Source organism: Pituophis catenifer, unplaced genomic scaffold, assembly GCF_029215685.1.
Source record: "Pituophis catenifer annectens isolate HBS135680 unplaced genomic scaffold, rPitCat1.0.hap2 SCAF_6, whole genome shotgun sequence".
Lineage (NCBI taxonomy): Eukaryota > Metazoa > Chordata > Lepidosauria > Squamata > Colubridae > Pituophis > Pituophis catenifer.
The window spans coordinates 39,457,381-39,482,026 of record NW_027256886.1 but is presented as its reverse complement, the minus strand read 5'-3'; the positions used below and the strand labels follow the sequence as shown (position 1 = coordinate 39,482,026).

Genomic DNA, 24,646 nt, shown 5'->3' with positions numbered 1-24,646 from the left:
TTTAGATCTTCACCTAACATAGCAAAATTAGGGAACAAAGCAAAGGAAATAGGGTTGATGGCAGGGACAAAACATGCAGTCCCTTATCCACTTCATACTGCAGAATATCTTCACACATATAGATGTGCATAAATACCAATAATACTACATCTATAATGTAAATAGATGCTTATAATTTATTTAGTTTCCTTATTCACATGCATATATATCAAGGTACTTTGAAATGTCTTAATCTTTCTAAAGTAGTAAACCTGTAATTCACATCTGTAGAAGTTAATTCAAATCTGTAGGTGTGAATTCATATAGTTGTTATGTTCCTCCATAGGCAAAAATAGAAATTAATGTATCAGCGATAAGTAACCTTCAAAACAGCCCTTGATTATTTTTATTTTAATTCTCAGGTTGGAGTCCTTGAATATTTTAAACTGCATTCTCAGGCTTCCACAGCATAAGAAGTTGGAGGTTAATAAAGAATGAATTCTTTATAAGGTTTCTTTTCCATTAGCAGATTAGTGACTTTTGACTTTTGGAGCAAAACTAAATATGGCTCCCCCCCACCCCCACCCCCACAGAAATCAAATGGCTGAGTAATACTTTTATTGAAGCATCTGTGAAATGAATTGGGAAAATAAAATTTTGTATTCCTCTACTTATCCTCTACGTCTCTCAATAGAAGTCTTACCATCTCAGCTAGAGCAGAGATCACTTTTCCTAAGGTTGTTAGTGATTTATTGATATTTGCTCCTTCCTGTGAAAGTAAGGATACCCAATCAGTATGGGGCATTGAATTTTGATAAAAATTTTGCACAAAAACATAATTAAGGTGCTGCATCATTAACTCACCAGAACCACCAGGATTTAGAATTATATCACACATTCAAATATCTCTTTATTTATTCAAAGCTCCACGTAGATAATTTTGCCATTCTTTCTTATAAAATACCTACTACATATGTATGTATGTATGTATGTATGTATGTATGTATGTATGTATGCATGCATGCATGCATGTATGCCAATCTAGGATGTCACTGAAGAGTTCCATCTTCCAAAACCATAAAACCATAAAAGTTTATTTTAGGATTGCACTCCCATAATTTCTAGCTAATATTGCTGGTTGTGAATTCTAAAAACTAGGTTCCCAGTACATCAGAAGGAACCAGATTGGGGAAGACTGAGACAATCCAATCAAGTTTTGGAACTGTGTCCCATATAGAAAATAACAGAATGCGTAAATACAGACAACATAAACAGTAAATGAATAACAATTGTTGCAGTGAATTATATCACAGTTGGTTTGCTCTTCTCACACTTCTGGCAAGTCTTTCATCATGCAGAACCCTTGCCTCATCCACATAATTATATAATAGGAAAGATGATCCTATGTAATATTTTTTCATACATAGCCTTCCCTTGTTTTCTGAGCACTTCTTTCATTTTCATTTTCCAACCATAGAAAGGCAAACAAACAACACTAAGAAGGAAAAGATGTAAGAGCTACACAATATATTTTGATTTATAGTACTACAGGTTTTTCTATCAAGATAAATCTATAGCTTTTCAAAGGATAATCTCATTCAACATTTTTCAAAATTAATCCTTCCTTAAGCAAAGATATTTACATAAATATCTCCCTTACTCCAGGTATTTTTTTTTTTTACCTTAAGTCTGGTGCCTTTTGCGCCTGTGGAGTCAGCCCGTTCACTTCCTGCAAGATCCACCAAGCTGATTTTGCTGACCTGAAATGAGCAAACAGATTAAATATTGCTTTATATCCAACATAGTATCTGCCTCTCAGATTATTCTCTAGCACTTAGCACTTAGGCATGATGGAATATTTGATATTATTAAAGGAAGTCTAAAAATTGAGAAAAACAAAATAAGAACACAGTGTTTTAGCAACCACACAATTCAGAAAACAGCCATCTCTGGGATGATCCCAGATTTTACTAAATCGACTTTAATCAAGAAAAACTCAAGGCAATGTATAAGAAAGCAGCAATGAAGCAAGTATGCTTGGATAACTCATACAGTGGAATACACTCAAACGATAGGGGACAATAGGTGTTGTGTTGGGATTAAAACTGCCCAAATTCTTAGCAACCATAATACTCCCAAGAATCTGGATAGCACCTCTTTAAGCAGGAGCCCTGAATTCAGAAGGACCTTCAAAATGTGTGCAGGATCTGTCTGAGGCAATGCAACCCCACCCAAAATGAGGTTTAGCTTTACTTTTAGATTTGGTTTCCAGTATTAATCTATTATCACTTAACTGCTATTACATCAAGCCCCACAAAGCTCTTTCTGTTTATATTTTAAAGTGTTGGCTCCTCCTGCACCAACCTTTCCCTCAAAGTCTCCTATCTTTTCTCACCATAGGGAAAGACTGTCTATGGATATGTGACCAAAATTAAAGGGGGAAAAAGATAAAGGGGAAAAAAGGCACTTATGCCTTTTACTACTCTCTTCATTGTATCACCAATTTAGTCCAACTGACAGCTGAGCTGAGAGTTTTTGTGGTGGCTGGACAGTAATTACAAGTGAGATGGTATCAGACTGCACGCATGAGTGCTCTTGGCCAGAATATCAATGCATACTAATTTTTCAGTTCACCTTCTCAGTGGTGATGTCTGTCTCTGCATCGTGTCTCTTCTGGGTGAAGATAATATTGAAAACCGCATGCGAGCGGCTGCTGGTTTCATTCATATTAGTGGCTGCTACTGTCCTATTGAAGAAGAGTAGCAGGGTATGTATTTATATTTCTTGTCAGGAAAGTAAAGTTGATAAGAACAAGCAAATAGTTATAGTATACAGATGTTTAAAATATCTTTCCTCGGTTTAGAACCTTTCAGCTGTATTACTGTATTTCTCAGAATTCATAACTGTCATGGAAAACTGCCACAGTAAATTATAGTACTTGTATATAAATGAATAAAAATGTAATAAATTTTATAGGAAGAAAAATTGGAAGGAAAAAAGAGTAAAAATTTAATCCCTACAAGATCTATATAAAGATCTAACTCCTTTAGATCTCTAGAGCTGGGAATCCTTGGCTTCTCATCTTTTTTTTTTTTTACTCCACTCCAATGCAATTTACTCATTTTTTCTTGCTCTAGGTATAGAGCAATTGCTGCTAATCTGTATATCCAATAGGGTAAAGTATTAAATTTCTAAGACTCACAAAAGAACTTGGTCTTCAATCCATCTAGCAACATCTTCATAAACCCAATCATGGGACCATACTCTACACCCTTTCTTGTTTTGAATTATTTAAGTTAGGGTTAGCTCCAGTGGTGGGATTCAAGTAATTTAACAACCGGTTCTCTGCCCTAATAATTTCTTCCAACAACCAGTTTGCCAAACTGCTCAGAAAGTTAATACTGGTTCTCCCGAAGTGGTGCGAACTGGCCATCAAAATATTCTCTTTGAAAAAACTCAACTTCCTGATATTTTTATCAGAATGAAATTCCTGTGAAGGACTTGACTAAAAATAATAATTCTGAATGATTTCATAGGAATACCAGAATGAGATACATTCTCTTTGTTGTTCTTTTTACCTTGCTTTGTTCCCAGAGTCCATTAAATCCTGAATGTCATTATATGAAGTAACAGCTAGTTTTGAGAGATCTTCAACATATGGTCCAAGGAGTGGGTGCTCTCTGACCCTCAGGTTTCCTTTGTTCTTGGGATTGAGGAGGTCACGTACACGTTCACAGTATATTTCCATGTAACTCACCTGTAGGACAAAATTCACTTATTCATTTGATAAACATAAGAGCAAGAGAAGCACAGAAGGACCCTAAATATCTTGTGGGCACTGACTGATATGACATAGTCAACCCAGAACAAAAATTCAGCCCTGATGATCTATAAGACTTGCAGGCAGGAGCTCTTGTTCATCCTGTCTCCTGATTCTTGTCCTTTCTTTTCATCCCTGCCTCAGAATAAACCACCAAAGCAATATATTGTCTGTACAATTTCCTCCCAAGATCAGAAAAGCATAAGTGAATGTGTTTACTTCCCAATATGCTTAGTGATCTTATTTTATACTTTCAAAAATAGGAAAATATTAAAGGGGCTGAAAATTCTGATCCCATCCTCTAGTAATATCACTGAATGATTATTGCATCAATGATCCTCCCCAACAAATAATAATAATAAAGACAAACTATTTAATAATTATTCATGACTATAAAACAGTTGTCCACACAGGTTATGAAACAAATATGAGAATTTGGAAATACATTATTAGAGAGCTTTTTTTTGGCAAACACATTTTTTTTCAACTTCATATATTTCTGCAACCTCAGCATCATAAACTCAAAACTATGTATAAAAATGATATTAAGCATTGAAAAATAGCCGCCTGTACCTCCACTGAGTAGGACATATTGTCATTTGTTGTGTCATTGATTCGAGAGAAGAGATCCTCGCACAGCTGCATAGTATGAGAAAGACAAAAAAAAGTTACAATTCTGTAACAATAGTACCATCTGCATCATTTAAATTTCCAAACTGTTTGTAAAAAGAAATATTTTCCCCAAAATAATATTTGGGAAAAGGCTTCTTATTAATTAGAAAAAAGCGATCTGGATAAAATGTAAATTCCAACCAAATCTTGAATCAACCTTTTTAATAGAGATGTGTGATATTGCAGAAGGAACTATTCCCAGCAGCTACATCTTTTTTTTTTTTTTTAATTTGATTTATATGCCGCCCTTCTCCGGAGACTCAGGGCGGCTTACAATGCTTTAAGCAATAGCCTTCATTCTTTTGTATATTTTATACAAAGTCAGCTTATTGCCCCCACAAACTGGGTCCTCATTTCACCTACCTTAGAAAGGATGGAAGGCTGAGTCAACCTTGAGCCTTGGAGAGATTCGAACCAGCAGAAATTGCAGGCAGCTGTGTTAATAACAGGGTGCACTAAACCCTTGCACTATCAAGGCTCTTCTTGCAACTCAAACATTTCTATTGTTTTCTAAGCTATACTTTTGTACAAACATACATGTTGTTGAACTAATAGTGGTCAATTGTAGCCAGTGATCTACTCAGAGGTCTCCTTACTATGAAAAAACTTTTAGTTGAGACCAAATAAATCAATTCTATACGTTCTACTGCTACTCTTTCTTGAATTTTTGATAATCAAAGATAAATCCTTCTTTCCTTTCCATCAACTGTTACTCAATCCTACTCACTTTTCTGTTCTCGGAAGATGTCATGGGATTTTATGCTTCCACCCCCTTTCTTGATTGTCGCTTATTAACAGAACTGCTTCACATGTTTCCCATCCCAAACATTATTTTCTTGAATTTGTTTCTTACTTTGACTATTTCCCATTGTCATGATTACCTGGGGAATTATGCCTTGTTGGTCCTTCTCTTGTTTACCCATCATTGTATATGACTTGCCAGCCCCAGTCTGGCCATAGGCAAAAATGCAGACATTATAACCTTCAAAAGCATGCTGCAGCATCTCCTCTCCAATGTCCAGGTATACTTGTTTTTGTGAAGCATAGTTTATGTCTTCAGGCTGCTCAGAGAAAAGAAACAGCAATCACTGAGGAAGATTGGAAATGATTCACCAGAAGACAAAGGAAAGAGAGAAAATATTTTCTCCCTCTGCACAATATAGTCATCTTGAAGCCTCCAGATGTTCTAGTCTAATCCTCACAAACCTTCATCATTGGCCATTCTGATTGGGATAGATGACTGTTGCTATCCAAACATTTGGAGGGCAATAATACCTCTCATTGATAGAGAAGTATATATTTTTTACCAGTAGAAACTATTCCAAATTCATTAAATACCTTACTTGCAATCTTATGTTTAACAATGGTTAAAATGGCACTGGGAAAAGTGTCTTACAAACTGTCCTCAAAAGACCATAGCACCAACTCTGCAGTCATGGGGCCACAATTCAGGTGCTTCCATGCCTGTTGACCACCTTATGGTCATGTGATCACAATATGCTACTTTCCCAACTGACTTCAGACAAGCAAAATCAATTAGGGAAGATGGATTTGCTCATACCATGTGATTTGCTTAATGACTCCAGTGATTCATTTAACGACTATGGTAAAAATGGTCATAAAATTGGATAAAATTACATGATGATTTGCTTAATGACCACATTGCTTAGTGACCAAAATTCCAATCCCAATTGTGGTTGTAAGTCTAGGACTACTGGTACACATGTACATACATACATACATACATACATACATACATACATACAAACACACTTTTTTTTATAATAACTCATGGCTCAAATCTTCAGGATATAGGTTAGGAGCTTTGTTTCTGGAATGCTTTCTAGCCCTTTTACCAGCAATGCCACCATCTGTATATATGTACGCATTTTGAACACAATGCATATGTTCTTGGTCACATTAGAAGAAGGAAGTTTAAAATTGAGTAATTGCTAACTTTTTAAACTGCTGCTAACTGCTTCTCCTGTAGGTATACATTTTTCTTGTCAATATGAGTTCCCATGTTAACAGAATGACCCAACAAAGTCCAATCCACATTTACATATTTTTTCCAAGATTCAACCTTCCCTCCTTTGTGCCCTAGTATCTACTTACAGTTGTGTGAGACCAGTAGGAATAGTCAAAGCTGAAACTTTTGGGTGTCTCTTTGGGCTGCTTTGGATTAATGATAGCTAGGAAGAAGCAGAGTAGAAATATAGTATGAGGAACTAGCAAACATCATTTATTGATTCAATAAACAGAAATATCCAAATTCATAAAGCTATCCAATACATGAATTTGAAAAACACATTATACCTGTAACCAAGAAAGTTAACATTCCATGTGCCCGCAAGAACAATTGAGGTTCATCATGAAGAATCATTTAGTAAAATATGAACTGGCTAGATGCATCATGAATTGGCATTGAAAAATCAAGTAACAAATATGCAAAGAAAACTTGTAAGTACAACATTTTTGCATATCTACAAATTTCTGTAAGATAAATCTCTCCTCTCTTAAATAGACCAGTCAAAAAATTGTGCTCTAAGTTTCCTAACAAATGTCAGATATTGTATTCATGAAGTAATGGGAGAAAAGGCAACAAGTGTTTACTAAAAAAATGCAAACTAAATACCTTCAAATATTGTGTTCTCAAATCTTTCCTTGAATAAGTTTTTTCACCAAAGGAAAAATATAAGTAACTGTCATTTATAAATAGATTATTTCCCTGCAGACATACACAAAATTTACTACAGTGAATAAATGTACACATACAATTTAAATAGCAAATAGCCTAATATGAATCCTTATTTTATCAAAAGTTAGGCACGTGTAAAAAAATCAGTAAGCAGAAATATGAAACTCTCTGGGTATAAATTGATTCTGTATAAGATCAAATAGATGAGTATTGTTATGGTAACCATGCCAAATGAGGAAGGGTTTATCAGCTGCCAATATAAACCATTTATTTTGGATTAAATTACGTTTATAATTTTCAAGTAGCATATTCAACTACAGATGATCTTGTATATCTAACAATTATTTGTTTAATTATATAATAATGAAAGGTCACAAGGTCATTTTTTAATTTGTTGATATATTTGGGATAATTTCTTCCTTATTTCTACTGAAAAAGTAATAGGAAAAAAATAAGGTACTAGGTTCAGAAAAATGGAGACATAATGATATTTAACTGGCTTTTGCATATCAGAGATCACAAGTAGCCAGGCATCCCATCCATTTTTTAAATCATCTGCTGGAATTTCTCATGATGTATATATCTGCAACTGTCTAGCTGTTTGTGAAATTTATTCCATAGAAGACAAAGGCAAGATATAAGTGCCTTACAGGGGTGGGTTCTACTTACCTTTACTACCAGTTTGCAGTGGGGCCGCATGCACAGAAGCATTTTGGTGACGTTGGGGTCGGTGGGCAGAGCCTCCCGCTGGTTTTACTACCGGTTCTACAGAATCGGTGCGAATGGGGGGCAACCCACCACTGGTGCCTTACTCCTTTAACAATTTCTCCTTTTTTTTTTCTTGGAAAGCCCTTTATGTGAGGCTCCAACTTTCTCTAATGCCTTTTTTGGTAACAGAAGTGGGGAAGAGGGGCCCTGCGGGCATTGTTGGATTGCTAATGGGTGGGTTGCCAGCTTCCTATACCTATTATGTATCATTTCAAAAGAATATTTCAGTTACTTACTTGAAATGAAGAATACTTACTAACTTAAATTGATATTACCTGTGTTCAGTTTGTTTGGCTGATGGGCAGAAAACAGCTCTCAAGTCAGAAAGAATGAAAGTACTTTTTAGATGTGTTAGTCTATTGCAGTGATGGCTAACCTTTTTGCCGTTGTATGCCAAAAGCAGGAGTGTGGGGGGGAGGGTCGCACACATGTGTGCCACACCAATTCAATGTTCCCTGCCCCCCCCACGCATGCACACATGACCCCCCCACACTCCCCCCGCTTTTGGCACACGATGGCACAGTGGGCCCGTTAGGACTGTTTTTCACCCTCCCCAGGCTCCAGAGGCTTTCTCGGAGCCTGGGGAGGGCAAAAACGGCCTTCCCCAATCCCCCAGAGGCCCTCCAGAGGCCGGAAACGGCCCATTTGCTGACTTCTGGTGGGACCGGAAAGCCTGAAAACCAGCTGGTCGGCACATGCATGCGCACTGGAACTGAGCTAGGGCAACAGTTGCGTGCCCACTATTATGGCTCCACGTGCCACCTGTGGCACGCGTGCCATAGGTTCGCCATCACAGGTCTATTGCATCTAGGATTAGGTACTACGAGACAAGTGTAGAATTATCTACTGCAACTTTTTTGTAGGATGTTCATTATCTGTGAGGTGCCTTTGTAATGTTACAAAAGATGCTAGGATATAACTCTGAGATCAGCAAGTGAAACAATAAAAATCTTGCATCAGCCCTATCAATGCCCCAATGACATGTGATCCTTTTAATTTGCCTGAGAGAACATTTCATTTGAAAACATATGGAAAAGTAACATCAAGACTTCTATATCAGGAGTCTAAGATAGAATTGAAGCTGCATGAAGCACATGCAGCCCATGATGCTTTTTTGTGACTTTTGGAGAGTTGATTCTCAGTTACTCCTGGGAAAAACTGGGAATCAGATCTGACCATCATCACAACAAAAGACAAATGGATAGTTGGCCTCCCACTCAAAGAGAAGGGGGCATCCAGCATTTTGCATGCTACGGCCGGCCACAAGGAGGCGCAACAAATGAATCCTGAATTCATCATATTTAGGACCTGCTTTTGATATACTACAATCAGTGGATTTATTTCATAAAGTCTATTTAGTTCTTCAAATTCCTTATTAGAAATTCTTGAATTACTATGGGCTTGTTATTTTTTCCAATCTAGCCTGCCTATCAGTTCTTAGGGACATTTCTAAAAACAGATGACAAAACTAATGACACAGTTTCTTGATATTTTGAAATAAGGAATGATAAATTGGTTCTAAAATAAGCCTAGATTCAGTGATGGTTAACCTTTTTGGCACTGAGTGATGAAACAGGAGCATGCACGTGCCGGAGTGCCGGAACCCGGAAGAAAGCTGCTGCCCGGGGCGTATGCGTGCTGGACCAGCTGTCTGGCATGCAGGCGCACGACGGAACCCAGAAGAGCAGCTGGCGATGGTGGCACGCTTGCCCACAAAGAGGGCTGTCCATGCCATAGGTTCACCATCGAACATAAACATGCATATCAACCACAATATTCCTTTTTGGATTAAAAAGCATTTTGCGAAGTGTAGCAAAACAGTAATAAGCAACAATTCTTCATAAAGTAATATGCTCCAAATTTGGGGTATATAATACTTAAGAAATTTATATCAAAAAACTGTGGCTTTACTGAGATGGGTGGTCATCTTACAACATTGGAAAAATCAACTTGATATACAGATACTGGTGGCAACAGCTAAAAGGAGATAGGAAAAGGCAGATGCCAGAAAGGTTGGTGAGGGAGGAGAGTATAGGCCAGCTGGATATGTTGCACTTGAAGCAAGGACAGTAGCAGTTGTAGCAGCAGCCAATTTGACTATAAGTGTCAGGGCTGAAATTCACTTACCTTCCTTACTGGTTCGCCCATATGCGCATGCCATGCGCGCACTGTGTTCTGCACACGCGCAGAGGCTTAAAATGTCACAAAAAGGGGACATCATGATGTCTGCGCGGGTGGGTGGAGCCTCCCGCAGCCACTGTTACCGGTTCACCTAAGCCGGATAGGATTGGCTGGATTTCACCCCTGATACGTGTGATATACTGGTATCTATTTAGCCTTCTCCCCTCTCCCTCATTTCTCCCAGTGTCTTTCTTTCAATAACCCCTTTAGCTGCTGCTTGCCACTCCTAATATGCATGGCTTTTTCCTGTTCCCTATCCCAACACATTTCTGAATGAAACCTGCATGTTTCAGTTTGAATATTCATCAATGAAAAACAACTGCTCTGTGCAGAAAATGGTGTATGCACAATATGTTTTGCATATCCTAAAAAGCAAAACATAGAAGAAAATAAACTGAATGCTTAGTAAATAATTGAACACAGAGCAAGGGATAAGAAAAAATGTGTGACATCTCCTTAGTTATTTAATGTATTTCTTAAGTCTATAAGAATATTTGTGGAAAGTGAATGAACTCCTGTAGAAAACATATTTAGGAAAAAAACAAAGACACTGCAAACTTTCTTCCAAAAGACATGATTCCTCTTGCCCCAAATTCTGCTTATGCCAACTTTGCATTATCAGTATAAATGTTAAAGGTAACTGCAATCTATGGCAGAGTGTACTCTCATTGACACCCAGAATAAGGCTCCACCAACAGTTTCCATTTGTGCCTTATTTGCATGCATAAGGTTCCAGGTTCAATCTTTATATCTCCTATTAATATTCTTGAGATAGGGGAATTGGGAATGCTAGTTATGAGTGGGTCAGTGCAATCATCGTGCAGAAGTCAGTTCTGATACTGTTTCTAGCAATTTGATTTTAGAAGTAATGGTAATGAGGACTGCGAGGCATTCAAGCAGTAAATGTTTGTCTCTTGGTGAACCATATTCACACTTTAGAATTCTGCACACATTTCTCCTCTGATGTCAAGAATGTTACTATGGCAATCTAAGAACTGAATTGGCTCTGTCAATCTCTCTTAATTGTTTACTGCATTTTAAACAGAAGAGGCACGAAACATAGAATAATGGCAAGCCTAAAAAAAGAAGCAACTCCATAATTTTATACATCATTTGGATGACCTTTCAGAATAAGATGGTGTGGACTGAAGAATTACAATTTAATAGGAGGAGAATGCATCATTCAAATTAGAATTTTTTTTCATTATGTAGAGTCTGCACCAATGACAGGTTCATTTTCAAAGAAGAAAAAGAAAAGGACAAAGGGGCACACATGCCTTAGGAGGGCATTCCTTCCTAAGTGATACAGAGGAAAGCATGTAAGGATAGCAACAATTAAGAGTAAAAAGGGCAGTGTTATTTTAAAATTCAGGACATATAGAAGCATGGTCAACTGGATTATAAGCAATTTAGCTCTAAAAATGTAAATAGCACTTCCACATTCATGTCCACATTTGCCCAATAACATCTCCAGAGAGAGCTAGATAAATCTTTTTCCCCATCTTATCTGTTTCTGTGCTAACAGAGACTTGACAAAACTGACTAGTTTATTTACCAATCAATCCAGAGTATGCATACCCATAAACAATAAATCCCTGGTGCAGAAACCACTATGAATCTGACACTTAGAAATAAAATGCAATTTTTTATGCACTTTACGCAATTTTGTATGCATTTTATCTAGTTCTCACATATGAACTAGATAAATACAAACAAGCTAACAGTAACTGTGATCAGATACTATAATGTTATGTGGGAATGACCTTGAGAGATAAGGGGAAGGGATTCTGCCTAGCGAGGGATGGTGAGAGATTTGTACTTTCTGACTTGGAAGATTCTGTAAATGTAGCCTTATAATAAAGCAGAATTAGCTCATCTTGTCATGTTCCTGCCTGGTCTACTCAAGAAGCTGACAGATTCTTACAACGGTTGATGGAGTCCTACTTATTCACACTTGGAGTTATTTCCATACCTCCGAAAAGTTCACATTAGTAATAAAAATATTGTGCATAGTTATATGCTTCATGTCAGCCTGGTCCAACCTTGTTTCTCTCCTGGTACTTGCTGGAAATTGAAGATGTCAGAAAAATACAACTTTAATTTCAAGAGATAATTTGGGAAGTCAGCAGCTTTCCCAACACATCTAAAATTCATTAGATTGGGGAAATCTCCAGTAATAAGGGATTTTCGGTATTTTCCTAATTATAACTTGAAGTTATTGATGTATCTTTGACCAGTTTTGCGGTGGTTTGAGGCAAAATATGTGAGAATTCTGAGAAATAAAGCATAAAGCTTTATCTGAACTATGATTTGAGACCAACATTGGGGTAAATTTATTCATTCAACAATTTTTCACCATAGCAAACAAAGATATCACAGAGAGACATACATACACACAAAATATGACTATTTGGCATCCCATATCACCACTGATATACATTCTTAGCAATCTGAAGGGTAAGAAACAAAATTTTCCATCTGGGGAAGAGCCAAAAGTACAGGTGAATTTTAAAAGGTAGCTAATTGCTTTGTATTTGTCTTCAACCAAATCAGAGACTCCAGAAGCAATGACAAGATACTCAAACCAACATCCAATTGTTTAAAAATTTTGATAGAATTAATGTTTGAAAAAATTATTATTTAAACAAGGATAACCAGATAATGCATCCGATATATCAATTCCAAGTGGTATCCAAGGTGAAAAAAGAAAATATTCTGTGTATCTTTTAAAACCCTTTAATAACTTTAAAAACGGATCAAAAGAAACAACTGCTGACGTTATTCCCACAAAACAATTATCTTGTTTTTCTGCTGCTGGAGGTGAAAAAAATCCCAAAATTCACACAACTTTTGCTTTTGGTCACCCTTGAAGAAATGAGTTTTTCTTTCTTCCCCTACTTCAGATAAAGCAGGCAAGAGCTTTCCTGCACATTTGCTCAACCATATCTTCTTGTTCTTCCAACTCATCTTCCTTCCTTCCTTCCTTCCTTCCTTCCTTCCTTCCTTCCTTCCTTTCTTCCCTCAGGTTTGCTATTTGTCGTGATTCATTTTATTTTATATCTGCCTGGTGTAAAATGGCCTCTCTCACATATGGTGCAATGCTGGAGAATTTATTGTGTTTATAACAATACATTCGTAAAGGCCAGAGGGAATGAACCAAATAAAACAGCCCGGTGTCCTGAATTAATGATAAGCCTTTCTGAAAAACCGTTGCTAAGGAAACTGCCAAGGGGAATCAAAATGGTGAGCATGGCCACCAAAGCAAAGGTACTGCAAAGGTCCTGTTCTTAAAAATTTATGGAGCTATCAAGTTATTCCCAGATTTTTTTAAAAAAACTTGTTGAGCATCCACATGTAGGGGCCTCCCATGTCATGAACCCATAAATATTTTGTTGGAATATATTCCATTTGCTCTAATAGGCAAAATTTAGAATCTAAAAGGAATGCAACCTTATCCTAGTGCACAGGTGTCAAACTCGCTACGTCATGTTGCCGTCATCTGATGTTTTACGATGTTTTTCCCCTTCACGGAGCTGTGGTTGCCTGTACGTGACACATCCGGCCTGCGGGCTGCCAGTTTGATATGCCAGTTTGATACCCCTGTGCTTTTGTGGTTAATGATCCAGGCTCATAAGGCAAATAATCACTTTGGTTGGGGGAAAGATTTTCCTTTCTCTAATCCCCAAGAGCCCTCTTCTTCACCAGCTTTCAGTTTTTCCTCATCAAGCTTACTTTCCTCTGATACTCAGGGTTGGAGGTAGGGCAGCCGCTCCTAATGGAAATTTGGGAATTTATAAAATATAAAATCACATAGCAAGGTTCCAAAGAACCACAGATAAACCTCACTAACAAACAGATAGTCCCTAGTCTACCTCCAGGACAAGGTAGAAGCAAGGGATCAGGCCACTCCTTTAATTTTTTAAAAAAAATTAATGACCACCACAAAAATGTCACAAAACCATGTCAGTCACATGGATGCCACAAATTACGACCATCATGACATACAACAGAAGTTCTAGACTCTGTTATGGTTGTAAGTCAAGGAGTACCTGCATTGAACATCTGATATACAGATTCTCCTCAGTGTACGACCATAATTAGGACCACAAATTATAAATCATGCCAGTTATTAAGCAAGTCACCATTTGACTACACCCAAGCTGACTACCTTTTTTGTTGTGTAAATGTGGGTGGTTGTAAAGCAAATACAGCTGTCATTAAGTGAACACAGCAATCATTAAGTCAATTCACTGACTGCAATGGACATTATTTGCTGGAAACTGGAAGTAAACACCTGTTTCTGGCAAAAGAAAGCCAGTTGCCAAGCACCCAAAATGAAATCACATGACTGCAGGTGGGGGGGGGTGTCACTAAGTGACCACTTGTAAGTCAAGGATTACTGCAGTGATCCATTTCTTTTCTTTTATTTGAATAACTCTAAAGAAGCTCTACTTGCTATTCATAGCATCCTTCATAAACCAAGCTCATTCTGGGTTTCATTCTAGGAGCCTGGATAGCTCAACAGACAGAGCACTGTAATTTAACACCAGCTGTCTGCAATTAAAGTAAGATCGAATCTTGCCAGGCTCAAGGTTGACTCAGCCTTCCATCCTTTCTAAGGTAGGTTAAATGAGGACCCAGTTTGTGGGGGCAATAAGCTGACTTTGTATAAATATACAAAAGGATGAAGGCTATTGCTTAGCGCATTGTAAGCCGCCCTGAGTCTCCGGAGAAGGGCGGCATATAAATCAAATAAAAAAAATAATAAAAAAAAAAAATTCTGAACCACAGCTAACATCTTCCCTGCAATTTTAGGCTCCTGTCCTTTGGTTTTCAATCTTCACAAATCATTTTGAATAGCCACATTGGTTTCTTCTGTTGTCCTCTATTTTTTTTTTTCTTACTGGAATTACTTACTGTTGAATTTTTTCCCCTTTTTTTCAGAACTCCCAACCATCTGAGTTTTTCCCCACATATTCCTATGGAATTCTATTTATCATTGCTCAGGGTTTTTTAAAATTCTGATTTTCTGAATTTGGCCATTGTTTGTCTTAAAACCAAGTCCTTCAAGATCACTTCCTTCAATTTTCCTGCTACTTCCACCAACTAATTCTTCCTTACAGGTTACTACTAGGTTAGGGTAGCTGATCATTTTGTCCTTTCCTTCAACCTCTGAAAGAAAAGTTAGGAATTTTCAGGAAGGGTCATATTTGGCAGAGTTTGTCCTCCAACAGATGTTGGCATAATTAATCATGCCTCTTTGAGATACTGAAATTAGCTTTAAAAAGCATAATCCACATCTGTTGTTGGATGATCAGCGGATAAATAAATAAAAGCAGCACTGTTTTTATTTCTCTATCTCAGATGTTTTCTGTAGCATTGCCAAGCTCATTTACTTGAATATCTGAAGAGGAATGAATATATTATTCTTCCTATTCTACTGGTCCTTTGAACAAATTGCCAAATTGCATCTTTCAACTGCTATGTTCCAATCATGGAACTGATCCCATTAGGCCTCTGTTATATCTATTAAATCACATTTGGCTTCTTTTACCCAGAGTTCGAGCTCGTTTTATTATTCATATTCTAAACATAATTGTATAAACAATAAAGGTCATAACTTTATAAACCAATGTTCTTTCTGATTTTTCACTGTAAAGTTTAATAGGCTCATTACAACAACATTTTGCAGAACAACCTTATCTATGAGCCCAGCTCATCAGACAACACTTACTCAATCTTGGCTGAATCTGAAAACTATAGACAAAACTAAAAGGTTGACCTCCTGCCCAACCCTAACCAAACCAGTCCACCCCTCCTTAACTAGCTGGGCATAAAAAAGAAGGCCTATCATCTTCTCCACTGAAGATTAAATAGGCGTCTTTTTTTTAATGAACACAAGCTATTTTATGCAAATCCATTTTATGCAAATCTCTCTATTTTTATTTATTTAGGGGACACACATTTTCCTTTTTTTCAGAGGTGAAAATGGCCACTTTAGGGAAGAGAAAATAAATAAACCAGAGGTGATATTCAGCAGGTTCTGACCAGTTCTGGAGAATTTTGAGTAGTTCGGAGAACTGGTAAATACCACCTCTGACTGGTCCCACCCCCATCTATTCTCTGCCTCCCAAGTCTCCGCTGATCAGGAGGAAATGGGGATTTTGCAGTAAACTTCCCATGGAGTGGGGAGGGAATGGAGATTTTACAGTATCCTTCCGCTGCCAAGCCCACCAAGCCACGCCCACAGAACCGGTAGTAAAAAAATTTGAATCCCGCCACTGAAATAAACTAACATATTTCAGGTTTCAGAAACCACATCAAAAGATAATAGCAACTGCAGATGCTGCATTCTTCGGTTACAAAATATTGTGATCTAATACACCCTGGGGACTTCCAGGGAAGATATGTCAAACTGAAGATTGCTCAGCAAAAGCAGAACCAACAGCCACAGCAAAAGCCAAGTAACCTTGGAACCTCTCTGGATAAGGAGAGGTTGGGAGATTGCCCATATGTGCTCTAGGTGGCTTCTCCTCGTGAGGACAAAAGGACAGCAGTTTTCCACAGGTTTGAATGCTGCCAGACAAAGGGATTACCTATCTTGCTTGCAACTACAGCAAAACCTTTTAGAGGACAATAAGTTCACAAACCTAATTTTCTGATCACTTTCAGAAATCGTCTAATAAGCATTTTAAAGCTATTATAGATCTTCAGAACAATGTTTGAAAAGTCTTCATTGCATAGTTTATTTTCACCTCTGAATAAAAGAAAAAATAATTAAAAGCTTAAGAACATAAAGAATCTGAAATGAACAGCAAAAACTAAGATTTTGATTTTTAAAAGTTATAAATGGACTAAGGATCCAGATAAATTCATTGCACTCAACAATGAACTAAAGGGCCACCATCAGTGAGCTGTTGGACAGCATTACTTGGTCTGTTGTGTGGATGTTTGGGTGGTTTAGGGGTGGGGAATTGTGGTGGGTGGGAGTGTGTTTGGGGATTGTTATGTGTGTTGGACCTGGTCTTTGGGTGTTAAGTGAATTTCTTTGTATGAGTATACTGTGTATACACATACAATGACAATAAAGTTATTATTATATACACAAAAATGACAGTATACACAGCAAACGAGATAACCATGCTGGATTTCGTATCACAAATCACTAGTTGAACATTACCCAAGCATTTAGGACTGTGTGATGTATTATTATTACTATTATTATTATTATTATTATTATTATTATTATTATTATTATTAAATTTAGAATATTTTATAATAAGACTTTGGAATTAATTACAGAGAACAAACCACTTCTTGTGGGAAATGGATCTTTTTTGGTTTTTGGAAGACATAATACAGATAAGCAATTTTATGATTTTAAAACTCAATACAAGAAGGGGCTAAAGATTTTAGGTAGAACCTAAAAAAATATTGTGTTCTTGACCAAATATTGCTGCATATGTCTGACTTTGAAAAGAAACTTTTGGATCTTAGTTTGGAAACTAAGGCATTGCCTAACTGTATGACAACCCAAATTATACAGATTTAGTTTTTTGTTAAAAAGGAGCTCCAAATGTTGTAATAGTCAGATCAAATGCAGGCAAAGAGAAAAAAGCATAGAAGCTGCTTTTTCATCACATTCAGTTGCAGGCTGAGAAGATCTTCCTTTGGGGAAAGAATGTTAATGATCTTCTGGAAACAATACACAGCTTTTTTTTTAATCCCTGAATAAGGCTGCAGATACTGCCTTATCTGACTCTTAATAGAAAAAAAGTAATGCAAACAAAACTGAAAGAGGAAGAAAATTCAGGCTTGTTAAAAGGAAAGCCAAAATTAGTAATCCCAAACACCCCCCAAAAGAGAACAACCATTCAACTGAATAAAAAATATAGTGCTGTGAACCAGCTTTTTGTGGAAGAAGCAAGAGGCTGAGAAATGGGAATGCAGAAGTATTACCTCTCATTTTCCTCTTCCTTTTTTTCTGCACTCCACAGTATTTAATAAGGGATAAAATAAACAGTGTGCGTTTTATTTGTTTATTCATTCATTAATTCATATTTATTAGCTGTACAATTCCAATGGACTCTGGGCAGCATACAAAACTGGACAATTCAATAAAACATCAGACTATATTAAACCAGTCTTATAAACAAAATAAATGAGACAAAGCAGAGGTCCCAGATATACAATAATACATAAATACATCAACCCCAGGCCTAGGACCAAAGTCACATTTTATGAGTTTTTCAGAACCCTAAAACAGACAGCCCTTATGTCAGGGGAGGAGATGCTGTTCCAGAGGGTGGAAGACAACCATTCGGTTTTGTCAGGATTGTGTCAAAGTCTGCTGCATCCCATTCTGAACAACCTCCATCCCATTCTGAATTAGTCAACATATCAACAGCTTCATCTGTGCAGTTCGATGTTGAGCTATAGAGCTGGACATGATCATTATACTGATGATACTGAGTCCTAAACTAGCAGATGACCATGCCCAGAATTTCATATAGGTGTTAAACAGAATAGGACATAGAGCTCTAGGATACCCCTTGTGTGAAAGGCCATGGAGTTATTCTATCCCCTGAGTCAACACTGAGTTCAACCAATTGCTGAGGAACGATGTGAACCATTAGAGCAAGTGGCTCTTACTCCTAAACCCCACAATCCCCCCACAACCAGTTTAGAAGGGTATTATGGTTGACAACATCAAAAGCTGCTGATAGATCATCAACCATCAAGAAGGTGATCAACCAAAGTCATCAACAATCAGATCTAGCACTGTTTCCATTCTGTACCCGGTCTGAAACCAGACTGAAACTGGTTCATATAATACATTTCTTCTGAGATCCTCTGTAGCTGTTGTCCAACCACTGTTTCTATAATTTTCCCCAAAAAGGAAAGATTGGAAGCTGGCTGACAATTATCCAACACAGAAGGATTCAAAGATGACCTCTTGAAGAAAAGTCATACCACTGCCTCCTACAAGTGGAATTACACCATCTCTCAAAGAGAATGAAACCACTGCATGAACCCACCCTATGGTCATCTTCTGGACTGCCTTAATAATCCATAAGGGACCAGGATCTAACAAAAAGATGCCCAAACTAACAAATATAAGGACCTTGACCACTTCCATGGGTGTTTCAGACTCAAGCTCAGATAATATCACAAGACTGGGCCCTGGACAACTCACTTGGACTTGGACCACATTTGAGTGACTCTGTCAGCATTCATATTCCTCACTACAGCCCTCTAGATGATCCTGTGCTTAATCCCACTAGTAAGGAATGGCTATCAACTGACACAATAAGGTGGAGCAATAGCAAAATCTCACTAGCCTTATTGCAATGACATAAGCCCAGATGTTGAATCAGATTCACTCTTGTCTTTCTCCAAGAACACTACAGTCATTGCTTTTAGTATTTCATCTCCCAGAGATCTTTGGAAAACCAAAATCACCCCAAATCAGCACACAGACAGCATTGGACCTTTGATCATTTGTGACTGGTCCCTGGTTGCCATGGAGGCCATGAACTCATGAGCCAGCACAGATTCAACATTGCCAGGCAAGTTACAGTCACCAAGGACCATAATCTTTGGGATCTCCACCACTAAGCTGGCAATGGAAAACAGAAGCAGAGATGATGTTTGGCAACAGGAAAAGTGGTATACCAGCAATAATCCCAATGGTTTCTGAAGGCTCAATTTAAGCTAGAGGGTCTCATAGCCTGGTCTCTGCAGGCAAAGTTAAGGCTGTAGAAAAAAATTCTGCTACTGCCTTTGAAATAGGTTGTATTGTAAGGATACCTCAATCTCCATGAATAGAATATCAGGCTCAAAGGGGGTATATTAACTTTGAACACCAAAGAGAGTATAGTGGGCACTTCAGAAGGAGCTCAACCTCTATGTTTCAGCAAATACATACTTGTCCTTCACATAGAAGTTTGGCATATTGATCAGCTGTCATTTTAGCAGGAAGATCATTTACAGTATATGAGCTAGGGAGAAGACTTTTCTATGTGGGACACACAGAATCTTATAGAAGTCATTTGGAAATATCTAAGGGCAAAGAGCAATTAATCTGTAGGGGAAATGGGAAAGTTTGTCCCTACCTATCTGAATGTCTAAATCCCATACCAATCCTATACTCTCTGCTTAAGTTCTACCAAGGCTTGTATAGGCACAAAGCAAATACGGTTGTTATTGATATCAACACTCCATTCTGTCTCAGATCTAGAGTAATCATTTCTAGATGGAACATTTCTAATATGTAGATAATTATTTGATTCAGTGTTTGTTGAACAGTATATTTACTTGATTGTTTGTTTGTTTCCTGATTTTACTTCCAGCTTTTGTATTTTCTGTGTTTCCATATCCCAATTGCAAGACAGATATACTCTTCATTCTCCCTAAATAATAGAAGTTATTTTCCAGTTTCCTAATATTGCTTGCTTGCAGTAAACAAAATTGGTGATAACTTCCATAGTAAAAGCACACTACCAGATAAACACTTTTAATAGTCCTCTCTAGTTAATATTAAGCACAGCCTAATACCGAGTAATCATATTTCTTTATAAATCTCTGCATAGGGTTGCCAGGCCACAATCTAGAGATTTCTATTGTCCCTTCAAAACTGCCAGATAAGCAGACAAATGAATCTAGAATTTCTTCAATTGTTTATTTCCCTGTTTCTATCAGCCTCCACTCCTATCTGTTATACAATACGCCTAAAAGTCCAGTCCCTACAGCAGCTGGGAGAAGAGAGAGGGAAAGAAGAAGATCTGAGAAGCCATAGCTTGTGACTGAAACTTGGCCATAAAACCTAGACGTTCAATCAAAAGAAACCATCATGGGCATAAAAAGGTTTTAGGAGTATACCATTATAACAGCTGGCACTTTGTGACAGAAAGGAAAATAGCATTAAGAATAGCCTAACATTAGAATAAAGGAGTAATGGCAGAATCAGAAGCTGAGCAAACGCTATGGCCCACAGTTACCTACTAAGAAACAGGGATCCAAAATTTTAAAAAATTAGAGAATTTTGAAAGTTATCTGGAAACTGGGCTATAGTAGATTCCACAAATAGCAGTCAATCTTATATGAAGTCTGGGCACTGTAAGGGTGAAAACGTGAGCAATCTGCCTCTTAGGGTCCTTTTACTCCTTTTACTTCTAATTTAATAAAATACACTAAAATAACTGAGCAGCTGAAATTCAGCTGGGCAAGGAGAAAATGTTTTTTTTACCAACACAAAGTACCTTAGCCACTTATTATGTACGTGTGGAGTTGTGACTAGGAGCAGTTTATGATGCAGGCTGCTGGCAGATTAATCATACAAAGCTTTGCATTTGCAGTGCTGACATTCCCTAGTCTTGCCTCCACCAATGCAAGGATGTACTTCTTCCTGTACCCATTTTTTTATTTCAATTATGCTCCACAGCCATGGTGGACGATTCCTATTCAATACAGAACCGCAAGCCCGTTAAACTACAAAAAGGAAGGGTATCTAGCAGAAAGAATTAACGACTATTTTCCTCTGCTTTAGATGCCTTTGTCCTGCAGGGGGGAAAAGGTTTTGCAGTCAGCAGTCTGTGTGGTTAACACAGTCTGCGGGGTTAACACAGTCTGCAGATGCCAGGAACAACACTGTAGATTGTCTTAAAAATATATTATTTTAAGAGGTTTACTGAGAAATCAAGAACCCCACAACTCTTCTGCCCTGTCCTACTTCTTCTATGTCTGGTTGGGGAGAGGAAGAATTTTTGGGGAAACAAGTATTATCACCAAACAAAGAACCAAATGCTCTCCAGAGTTAAGCTTGTTACATTTATTTAGAGGACCAGATAATGAGCTTTACAATCAGGAATTGATTATTTAATTACAGCAGTCAAATTAATAATTGTGCAACCTTGGAAAACTCTACAGAATGTAACAATTGAGTTATGGATTAATAAGGCCTCTTTAATTGTCATATTAGAAAAAAAATAAAGTTAAAGTAGCAAGACTTCAGAAGCTGGAACTGCAATTATCAAATTTGGATGGATTTTATGGTTTACCTTAATAGCGATTATTTAGTGTCAATATTAATGCCAATGCTGATGTTTAATTAACTGATTAATATAGAGGCTGGAGGAAAACTCTAAATGACCTTGCAACATTATGCTTGCCAAATGGAAAATGTCCAGCTCAAAGGAGAATGGTTCATTTTCAACAACTTCCCAATTACTGTCCAGGAAATTGGAGTTTCTACCCCGTGATGGTGAACCTATGGTACGTGTGCCAGAAGTGGCACAAAGAGCCCTCTCTGCTGGCACGTGCACTGTCGGCCCAGGTCAAAACTCCATGGCGTTTCTTTTGTGACCTTCTGTTTCCCTGCAATCGACAAAACAGAAGCTCACGAAAGAAAAAGATCTTACTTCTTGCTGCACTGCCGGTGTTGGTATATGCCTTCCACCTTCCACCGGCCAGCTGGTCTTTGGGTCTCTGCTGCGCATGCGTGCATGTCCGTTCATGCATGCATGCATGCGCACACATGCAACTTTCAGTTTGGGCATGCGTGTGCACAGTTTGGGCACTTGGTGTCTAAAAGGTTCGCCATCACTCTTCTACCCCATCTCTCTCTTCAAATATTGCAGAGTAAACCTGATCATTCTGTTCTACTTAGAAAATACAATTATTCAAAATTATGCCTGAGCACTGTATAATGTTACAGTTAGAACTGTCTCTACATGAAGCAGAAAAAGGCTTCAGATTCCTATTTGATCCAACTTCCTGCCATTATTAGGAAATGGTATCATGGAAACAACCATATCAAAATAGTTACATATTTTCCCCACAGGACAATGCTTGGTAAAGCAATGTTTAGCTTTATAAAAGATTGAATTACTATCTGTATAGTAAATTACAAAATCTCTTTAACTAAACTCTTTCACATCCCCTCTTTGATTAATATTAATCACAAACAGAAGAAAAGAGGCTCAAATGCAATTTGAAGTACCTAGTAGAAAATGACGGAGAAGTTACTCACTTGTGGTGTTTCCTGTCATTTGTATGATGCATTTGGAATCCTTGCTCATTTCTCGGGAATTGAAAGGACGCACCCGCACTGCCACTTTTACTGAGGCTCCTGCCATCCTGGTGAACTGCAGATTTTTATCCTCTTGTTAGGATTTTACTCCTTAAAATGTCCTAGGAAGGAATTAAAAAGGTGTTAAGAAAGAATGTCTCTTGAAGCTCAACCTGTCCTCAAGCATGATGATTTATTGTATTGTTCAAATTGTTCTTATGATTGTTCTATCTTTCTTATTGTGGATTGGAATGTAAGCTATTCAAACTTCTTGATTAAAGCAAAATACAAGCCTATTAAGTGTGGTGGGAAACTCACCCTAATAAAGCCAACCAGAGAGAATTCCAAACAATGAGTAATTTCAAAAGATTGCAACAAGTCATTGGTACTTACAGAAATAAAGATAATTATATGAAAATTTTATCCGGTAGGCATGCATAAGGGGCCGCCCACTCAAAAGAAATATTACATTTCTACTACTTTTATAAATGACCACCAGTTAACTTTATTTCTTTTAATTCCCTCTTTCAAATTAATGTTGCATAATCAGGAGGTAAAGGACTGATTTACACAGTGCATTAAGCCATAATATGGTTTGTATAATTTTGGTTAAGCATGTTTATTTTTATTTATTTGTATCCCAACTTTATTATTTTTACAAACAACCCAAGTCGGTGAACATATGAATAGAATAGAATAATAGAGTTGGAAGGGACTTTGCAGGTCTTCTAGTCCACCCCCCTGCCTAGGCAGGGAAACCCTACACCACTTCGGACAAATCGTTATCTAATTTCTTCTTAAAAACTTCCAGTGTTGGAGCATTCACAACTTCTGGAGGCAAGTTGTTCCACTGATTAATTGTTCTAACTGTCAGGAAATTTCTCCTTAGTTCTAAGTTGCTTCTCTCCTTGATTAGTTTCCACCCTTTGCTTCTTGTTCTTCCCTCGGGTACTTTGGAGAATAGCCTGACTCCCTCTTCTTTGTGGCAGGCTCTGAGATATTGGATATATCCAACATACCTTCCTCCTCCTATTTTCCCCACAACAACAATCTGGGCAGAGAGAGACTGACTGGCCCAAAGACACCCAGTGTTGCATGAATATAGCCAATGGTGGTTTACTCAATAAACTATGGTCAATACCCTCATTAAAATTTAAAACTTTAGTGAAATTATTAACGATATATATATATTTGCCTGCCAATTAGTAATAAATTGTCTTCAAATATCTGCCTATCCAAAACATCCCAAAATGTTTCCAGAATCTCTGCAAAATTGCCAGTGCTACTGTATGTGTGGGAGGGTCCCACTGTTTGTGTTCTCATATATTAAATATATGAAAGATTCACATATTTATGCCTTCCCTAGTGCCCTCCAAAGGTATGAGTGCAGTTGCAAGGATTGTTAACCAATCTGGCCCTTTTCTGATTATGGGGTTGGAATTCTGAGCTGCAGTCTCAA

The 24,646-nt window shown here is 37.6% G+C and overlaps 1 protein-coding gene across 17 annotated transcripts in view; it reads right to left on the bottom strand.

Moving 5' to 3' along the window:
* The window catches only part of KIF1A (kinesin family member 1A), an 85,897-nt gene extending 62,643 nt beyond the window's left edge, over positions 1-23,254 (bottom strand). For all 17 annotated transcript variants that reach the window (XM_070945646.1, XM_070945651.1, XM_070945652.1 and 14 more), the window contains exons 1-8: positions 23,149-23,254; positions 6,587-6,663; positions 5,353-5,532; positions 4,373-4,438; positions 3,558-3,736; positions 2,614-2,725; positions 1,662-1,739; positions 683-748 (exon numbers count right to left, since the gene is read on the bottom strand). In XM_070945646.1, coding sequence (XP_070801747.1) covers positions 683-748; positions 1,662-1,739; positions 2,614-2,725; positions 3,558-3,736; positions 4,373-4,438; positions 5,353-5,532; positions 6,587-6,663; positions 23,149-23,254 — 864 coding nt within the window. The remainder of the gene's footprint in view (positions 1-682; positions 749-1,661; positions 1,740-2,613; positions 2,726-3,557; positions 3,737-4,372; positions 4,439-5,352; positions 5,533-6,586; positions 6,664-23,148) is intronic.
* Between the last annotated feature and the right edge of the window lie 1,392 nt (positions 23,255-24,646).